Source organism: Leptodactylus fuscus, chromosome 6 (assembly GCF_031893055.1).
Source record: "Leptodactylus fuscus isolate aLepFus1 chromosome 6, aLepFus1.hap2, whole genome shotgun sequence".
Lineage (NCBI taxonomy): Eukaryota > Metazoa > Chordata > Amphibia > Anura > Leptodactylidae > Leptodactylus > Leptodactylus fuscus.
Window position 1 is genome coordinate 37333511 of NC_134270.1, and position 9041 is coordinate 37342551.

Genomic DNA, 9041 nt, shown 5'->3' on the forward strand with positions numbered 1-9041 from the left:
TTCCTCCTCTTTCTTCTTCCAGCGACATCCTCCTGTCCTGGCTCTTCTCCGCCTTCATCTTCTGTTCCTTCCGGAGTGAAGACGTTCGTGAGTGTACTGCGCATGCTCGCGTAGTTCTAAGGGATACTACAACAAAAATGGCGCGTGCGCAGTAGTGCTCTGGAGCGAGTGCTACTGCGCACGCGCAGGATTTGAATGCAACCCGCCGGAAGAACAGAAGATGAAGGCGGAAAAGAGCCAGGACAGGAGGACGTCGCAGAAAGAAGAGGAAGGCGGGACCGAAGATGACGTCGGATCGTGCACGACTGCCCCCTGTGCATGCAAAGGTATTATTTACATATATGTTTTTATAGTTTTATTTTAAAACGGGAGCGGGATTTAAAATAAGACTAGCGGTGCCTGAATGGCCTTTTTAAAGGCTATTCACGCATATGTGGGGCTCATACAGCATGTCTCCACCTTGACAAAAATGTATCCATCGATTATTGTATCATGTTTGGAAATCATGTCATGAATCATTGACCGCATTTACAGCAAGGGGAGATTTTTAGCCCAAAGATGAATGATGGCAAGTGCAGCTTTGATCAAAACTTTGGTGTGAGACTTGCCACCTGCTGCGACTGTGGCAAAACCGAACGCAACTGATCATCCTCCGAGGCGCCCTGAATTTCTCCCTCAATTATAGCATTTTTGGCTGCCCTCCACTTCTTGCACTTGCTACAATGGAAACCTTCATAATCTTTCTGATGCATACGCTTGGATTGCCTACTAACTGCTCCGTTGCAACGAGGGGTGCCAAGAAAACACTGTTTTTGTGGTCGTTGTTGCTGCTGGGGCTGTTGCTCGGAGAGAAGTAAGCCATTTTGACGAGCTAGTTCCTCAGTGGATATTAGAGCACAAAGCTAGAATATACTAGGATCTTGCAACGCCATTTCGGCTGATTCACAAAACGGTATAAGCTACAAAAACAGTATGGTACTTGCAAGCTGAGGTTGTGTTGTTCATCTGTTAATTATTATGGTATGTGATCGGTACGTACATATCTACTATTAAATCCTACTCTTAAGTATATGATACATTAACGTGGACACATTTTTGTCAAGATGGAGACATGCTAGAGTAATAGCATATTCTCTAACTGGATGTGATGACCAGGGGCCGTCTCAACATCAGGACTGGGATCTTGAGGTGTCAGTCCCAGAGGATACATTTCTAAGATAGGAGTGGACCAGGGTCGTAACTACCAGGGTAGCTTCGGTAGCGGCTGCCACAGGTTCCCGGGCATGAGGAAGCCCAACGGGTTCCGGATGTCTTTTTTTTTTAAATAGGCTGTTACCTGCTGGAGTAAATACAGTAAGTAATAAGCCCTATTTTGTTACCGATCCTCACTCATGCTTATGGCCGGCAGCGTTTTCCCTTCTGCAAAGGTGGCTGTAATGAGGAGAGGGTGCTGCTGTCATTAAACTAGGGGGGCTTTTCAGATCTATAATGTTTAGAGGGCTAGGAGAGGTGAGTGACGCAATCTCAGCTCACGTGATGTCTGGTCCATCATTGAAGATACTCAACATCAGCGGGGAGTGCGCCGGAGCCAGGGAGAGGTAAGAAACAGTGTTTTTTATGTTTGCATCCGCCCCTGGGTCTCCGATAATAATTGTTCATGGGTTGTCCAAAATGGGGCATAATATTGTGTGCAGGGGCTACTATGGGGCATAATACCCTGTGCAGTGGCTACTATGAGGCGTAATAGTGTGTGCAAGGGCCACTATGGGGCATAATATTGTGTGCAGGGGCCACTATGGGGCATAGTATTGTGCGCAGGGGCCACTATGAGGCATAATAGTGTGTGTAGGAGCCATTATGGGGCATAATAGTTTGTGCAGGAATGCGGTTTGTGCACGCGTTGGGGAGGGTCAAATATTGCCTTGGGGCCTCCCGCTATTCCTAGTCATGTCACTGACTTCCATAATGTTAAGATTGAATTTTGTTGGAGGCTAATGAGATGTACACTGACAAGCAAAAAGTTTTAACAGTGTATTGAAATTTTGACTTTCAGGCTCCATATCTCACCATCCACTACAGCTTTGGACGTGAGACTACCATCATGTTTCTGTTTTGCTCCTAAAACAGTAGGGGAGCCTACGAGAAGAGATTGGTAAACTCAGGGGACTCCTGGAACACCTCCCATGGCTGCCAGAGGGTGTCAAACTTGGAGGATTCTGTAGAATCGTCCATGACCAAAATCTCCATTCTCCTTATGCAAAGGAATTCCTGGAACCACTCCATCAATGTGGTGCTTCAACAGGGCCATGGAATGACTGCCATTGCAGCCATGAGAAAGTGACATAGGAGGTTACCTTTCACCTTGGAGACTTTACCGGGATGAGGGAGAGAAGAACAATGCTGGAGAGAAAGCACCAAGGGACAGACGCTAACCAGGGGTGTAACTACCGGGGTAGCAGTGGTAGTGGCTGCCACAAGACCCGGGAGTATAATGATCAGAAGGCTAGAAGAGGTGAGGAAACATAAAAAAAACTGTGTTGCTTACCTCTTCTGCGCTCTAGAAGGGCCTATTTGGTTACGTCTCAGACATCACGTGGGTCAAGCCTATGTCATTATGTGTCACCACACAGGCCTGGGTCAGGTGACATCTGGTCCAACATTGAAGATGGCCAACGTCAGTGGGAGTGCGCTGGAGCCAGGGAGAGGTAAGTAACTCTGCTTTTTATGTTTGTATGCTCCCCTGGGTCTCTGATCATTATACTCTGGGGTCTTAAAAGACCCCAGAGTATAATTATTGTTCATGGGTGGTCCACAAAGGCGCATAATAGAGTGTGCTGGGGACACTATGGAGGATAATACTGTGTACAGGGGCCACTATGGGCATAATAGTGTGTGCAGGGGCCACTATTGGATATAATACTGTGTGTAGGGCCAATATGGGTCATAATAGTGTGTGCAGGAATGCGGGAAGGAGGGGGTTGGGTTATTCGGGGGAGACCCATGTCAAATGTTTGCCTTGGGGCCCAGTTATTCCTAGTTATGCCACTAGAGTGGACAAGACATTCCATTATTGCATGTGATAACAAGAGATTATCTCTTACAGTGGTATACCCATGTCCATTAAAATTAATACAAATATTTTTGTGTACTATTGTCTGACTCTGATCATCATCCCGACAATAAATTATCACAATGTCTAACTCATCGGGGTCAGAACTTTAGGTGTCGACCAAACCCTCACATAAATTTTAGTCTAGTAAATATTTGCTATGTTCCAGGGATTGTTTATTAACCTCCTATTCAATGGTCAGACAACGATTCCATGTATTTTGTAAGGACAAAGTGAACATTTTGTTATCTGACCTGATCCTTCAATGAACAGACTGCACATGACTGGACATTACATTTGGGTCAAAAGAATCTTGGCCCGGATTGTACCTACTGTTATTGTCCCAGAGGTGAACTGAAATAACCTCCAGCTCATAGACAAGGAGCTTTTGTAATGATGGGTAACTAATGGGTACCGCAACTGAGCAGTTTTTGTACAAAAACAAATATTCACCCCCTGCCCCCACCTCCCCATCATCATGACTGTGACTCAGTGTCCAGGGTTTACTGAGCTAATCTAACTTCCAGCATCACAAGAAAAACAGGGACACGTCAGGAACTCCACGTTGTAAAACTGATCTAAAGTCCAGAACGCTGAGATAGACTACTATAAAGGGCGACTTGTGGTTTTGACTCATCATCATCATCACTAAGAGATCAGGTAAGGAGACTGAAGAAGTAGCAAACAAAGACAGCAAAAGTATAAGGGGATATGGGGTTATTAATGGTCAATCTCAGGAGGACAAGTTTAACTCACAATAATTCTTTCTGTTCACAGATTTACACTATTGAGGATCATAGGGAGTCAATATGTTGGTGAGAACAGCAGTCCTTGCACTAGTCCTGTGCACAATCACAGGTTAGTATTGGTCATGAGCATAAGTATCAGGTGGAGCAACTGCTATGGGGCCGAAAAGTAACGGGGCCCATCTCCACTCACATATATGTATACATATGTGTAGTTCTAGTTTTGGATGATATGGGGGCCATCATATTTTGCATTATTTCTGTGCTGTAACATGACTGCATTTTCCAGTATTGTTACAACTTTTTCTGCACAATAATATCATTGCATTTTTCATTCCTGTACTGTGCAGCACTATAATATGATATCATGGACTGCAATATTTCATACTTTAAAATTATTGTTGCTACATTATCCCTGTACTGTGACATCACTATGTACATTATCCTTGTAGTGTGACATCACTGTGTGTATTATACCTGTACTGTGACATTACTGTGTACATTATCCCTGTACTGTGACATCACTGTGTACATTATCCCTGTACTGTGACATCACTATGTACATTATCCCTGTACTGTGACATCACTGTGTATTATCCCTGTACTGTGACATCACTTTGTGTATTATCCCTGTACTGTGACATCACTATGTACATTATCCTTGTAGTGTGACATCACTGTGTGTATTATACCTGTACTGTGACATTACTGTGTACATTATCCCTGTACTGTGACATCACTATGTACATTATCCCTGTACTGTGACATCACTATGTACATTATCTCTGTACTGCGACATCACTATGTACATTATCCCTGTACTGTGACATCACTGTGTATGTTATCCCTGTACTGTGACATCACTGTGTGTATTTTCCCTGTACTGTGACATCACTGTGTGTATTATCCCTGTACTGTGACATCACTGTGTGTATTATCCCTGTACTGTGACATCACTATGTACATTATCCCTGTACTGTGACATCACTATGTACATTATCTCTGTACTGTGACATCACTGTGTACATTATCCCTGTACTGTGACATCACTGTGTATTATCCCTGTACTGTGACATCACTGTGTACATTATCCCTGTACTGTGACATCACTTTGTGTATTATCCCTGTACTGTGACATCACTATGTACATTATCCCTGTACTGTGACATCACTATGTACATTATCTCTGTACTGTGACATCCCTGTGTACATTATCCCTGTACTGTGACATCACTGTGTATTATCCCTGTACTGTGACATCACTGTGTGTATTATCCCTGTACTGTGACATCACTATGTACATTATCCCTGTACTGTGACATCACTATGTACATTATCCCTGTACTGTGACATCACTATGTACATTATCTCTGTACTGTGACATCACTGTGTACATTATCCCTGTACTGTGACATCACTGTGTATTATCCCTGTACTGTGACATCACTGTGTGTATTATCCCTGTACTGTGACATCACTATGTACATTATCCCTGTTCTGTGACATCACTGTGTGTATTATCCCTGTACTGTGACATCACTATGTACATTATCCCTGTACTGTGACGTCACTATGTACATTATCCCTGTACTGTGACATCACTATGTACATTATCCCTGTACTGTGACATCACTGTGTGTATTATCCCTGTACTGTGACATCACTGTGTATATTATCCCTGTACTGTGACATCACTGTGTGTATTATCTCTGTACTGTGACATCACTGTGTGTATTATCCCTGTACTGTGACATCACTGTGTATATTATCCTGTACTGTGACATCACTGTGTGTATTATCCTGTACTGTGACATCACTGTGTGTAGTATCCCTGTACTGTGACATCACTGTGTGTATTATCCCTGTAGTGTGACATCACTGTGTGTATTATCCCTGTACTGTGACATCACTGTGTGTATTATCCTGTACTGTGACATCACTGTGTGTATTACCCTGTACTATGACATCACTGTGCATATTATCCCTGTACAGTGACATCACTATATAAATTGCCAAACTGTGACATCACTCTGTGTATTATCCATATGTATCAAGGAAACCAAAATAATCAAAAGCTTTCCAACTTGTTGCTGAAGGTGGCCATGGTTGGGTGAGACTCCATTCCATGTTTTACTATGGGGAGCCATAGTTACTTGGTATTCCCCTGTATATGGTTGCATAGTTTGTGATGATCATTCATTTTCTAATGAAGGAATAAGAAGATTTTTCATATCCAAGGCAAAATACATATAAATGTAGGGAATACAGACTATTTCACAAAGTGTCATTTCAGGATCAGGTTATGGATGGCCTATAGGTCATCTATCTCAGGTTGGATGGGTTTTGATTCTAGGCATCCCCATGGATCTGCTGTCTTTCCCTTGAAGAAACCCCAATGTATAAAACAGAATAACCTGATAATGTGTATATACTGTATTCAGTGTGCTGTGATTGTATAGATATAGTAAGAAGGTGATTCTGTCCTCGGGTCTCTTATTCCGATTATTTTCATTTTAAGGATCCCAGGCTGACGCCGGCTCTAACCAGATAAGTGATGCTTTCTGGAATTACGTCACCCAGCTGACCGGTGGTACCAAGGATAAAGTGGAGCAGATACAGCAGTCAGACATCAGCAAACAGCTAAAGTAAGTGGAAGCTTGTCTAATGGGCATGGGCGAGGAATACTAGAATAGAAGGACGCCATATTAAGCGTTGTCTTATCCTGGTTTGGATTGTACATGTAGTATTACATGTCAGCCATGAACCATGTAATAAATGGACAGGATGTGTCCGCCATCATAAAGTAGCCAACACTGGCCTGTAAGGAGGGGGTCTTACTGGTATAAATAATATAACCAATGTTAGCCTTTGCTTGTCCCCTTCAGGACTAGATCTCTTCCCAGGGGAAGGGGAATGATACAGCAATTGTTTGTGCCAAACTTTAGTTTATTAAATTAATGGTACGGTCATATAATATACCCTTATTAAATGTCCATGGGACCCCGACGATCATCAGATCTGGGATCTGTTGTCCCTTGTTTGACCAGAGCAAAGGCTGAGCATGTGGCTATCTCCATCAATCCCATAGGCTATGAATGGAGTAGGAGAGGTCACGCTCAACCACCTCTACATTGAAATGGGTGGATAAGTCAATTTTGGGACAATCCCTTTAAGGTTAGCCTCATATCCTAAAATGGATTACAAGATTTTCCAGATTTTTTTATGCAAAAAAATACTTAGTTAAAGGTTTTGCCCAGGACTGTGATATTGAGCTCCATCTCCTATTCTCGGGTCAATGACATACCAAGCACAGCCACTATATAATGTAAGGCGCGATTGGTAAGTAGTGAAAAAGCCACCGCAACCAATGTCATCGTCCTGGACAACCCCTTTAAAGTTGACCATAGTGGCAAAGGCAAACACTATAAGAGTGTTTGCCTTTGTGTATAGTGTATTACCTATATTGTTTTTGCAGCTCCTGACTCCTTTTTTTTTTCCTTCCCAGTTTCCTAATCGAAGAAAACCTGAAGAGTGTCAATCTGTATGCAGGAGAATTACAACAACAGCTTATTCCCTTTGCAAAGCAGATACATGAACAGCTAACTCAGGATACAGAAAAGTTAAGGGAGCAAATAAGACAGGAGCTGGAGAATTTGAAGGTCAAGTTGTCTCCATATGCCGATGAGGTGCACAAGCAACTAAGCAGGAACGTAGAGGAGCTTCAGACCAAACTGACCCCATATGCAGAGCAACTACGAACCCAGCTGGAAAAGAACACCCAAATAGTAAGCGAGCAGCTTAAATCTGTGACCAAGAACCTGGAAGCCAAGATTAGAGAAAATGCTGACCGTATCCAGGAATCGCTGACCCCATATTCCCAGGAGCTCAAGGCTACCATAGATGAAAATGTGGAAGAACTGAGAAAACAAATCAAGCCGGTCACCAAAAACGTGAAAGATAATATCGATCAACAACTGCAAGAGCTGTATAAAAGCTTAACACCCTACGCAGAAGATGTGCAAGATGAGCTCCGAAAACAGATCAAGAATGTGGAATTCCAGATGAGGAAGAACGTTGAGCAGATGGAGAACAAAATATTGGAATTCACCGGCCAACTGAAGGAACAACTCTACCCCTATGCCAATGAAATAAGAAGCAAGCTGAATGGAGATATGAGAGATGTCAAGCAGACCTTGGAGCCATACTTTGCTGAGATGAACCAGAAGATGGAGCAGAAAGTAGTAGAGTTTAAAGACACAATGACCCCTTATGTTGATGCCCTCAACAAAGATCTGGTACAAAGGGTGGAAGACATGAAGAAGAAGTTGGGCGAGTACACTGTAACTGTACAAGATGAAGTGGAGTATTTAGAGAAAGATGTCCGAGACAAGATCCAAGATTTCATCAACAAGGGTGTTTCCACCGAAAACTAGATTTTTATTGCACTGACTTTATGCCAGATGACTGTTGTCACTGAACGTAACACCAATAGGACATAGGCCTTCAAAACTAACCTCACTAGTAAAGCGATCCTATTCTGCTTTTACTATCCCTATATTGTTGAATGAGCCTTTCGTGGTGACTAGTTGGCATAGCCCTTCATTCATGACATATGCTGCTACAAAGTACATGTATAATGTATGGACTATCTATAGGCAACAACCTGTATGTTTCCTATACGTGGCGTTGGAGTTTGTGGTGTTTTGTGTCAGTGTTAGATGTTCCTATGTCTGTTCTTCTTTCCTTCAATCTGTTCAGTCTGAGTAGTTTTTATTTTAACTTGTGTTAAATAAAATGTAACAGAGCAATGCACAGTGTGTTATATGTGAATGCTATATATCAATAATGGGGAATAATGGTCGCACTAATTGGTATTAAAGGGGATGGCCATGATGTTTTTATACACGGCCTATCTGGTCTGCGTATTGTATATTCCATGGAGCCACATAGTTCTGTGCTGTGTATAACCAGGTATATCGAAATCAATGATGGCAGAGGTGCAGGGCCACTTTACAGGGCAAGGAGCCATTTGCTTCAAGCTCCGTGCTATGTATAGTACCCCTGGATGCGCCCTGACTAGCTGACACATGCAGGGTTCTTATAGATGGTGTAGATTTCAGTGATTATTTGTGTCAGTAACCTGGCATAAATTATATTAAGGATGAGGCCTCACTTTGCGGAACCGC

At 42.8% G+C, this 9041-nt stretch overlaps 1 protein-coding gene across 1 annotated transcript; it reads left to right on the forward strand.

Annotated features, from left to right (window-relative positions):
* The first annotated feature begins 3642 nt into the window (after nt 1-3642).
* LOC142210531 (uncharacterized) lies at nt 3643-8667 on the forward strand. The gene is made up of 4 exons (XM_075279750.1): nt 3643-3769; nt 3887-3967; nt 6374-6500; nt 7361-8667. The coding sequence occupies exons 2-4, from the start codon at nt 3919-3921 to the stop codon at nt 8286-8288; spliced, it is 1104 nt and encodes a 367-aa protein (XP_075135851.1). The 5' UTR covers nt 3643-3769; nt 3887-3918; the 3' UTR covers nt 8289-8667.
* Nucleotides 8668-9041: the final 374 nt, after the last annotated feature.

Coding starts and splice junctions, on each gene's coding strand:
- LOC142210531 (XM_075279750.1), top strand. CDS start 3,919: ATGTTGGTGAGAACAGCAGTCCTTGCACTAGTCCTGTGCACAATCACA. Junction 3,968..6,373: donor AGTCCTGTGCACAATCACAG/GTTAGTATTGGT, acceptor TTTCATTTTAAG/GATCCCAGGCTGACGCCGGC. Junction 6,501..7,360: donor GACATCAGCAAACAGCTAAA/GTAAGTGGAAGC, acceptor TTTCCTTCCCAG/TTTCCTAATCGAAGAAAACC.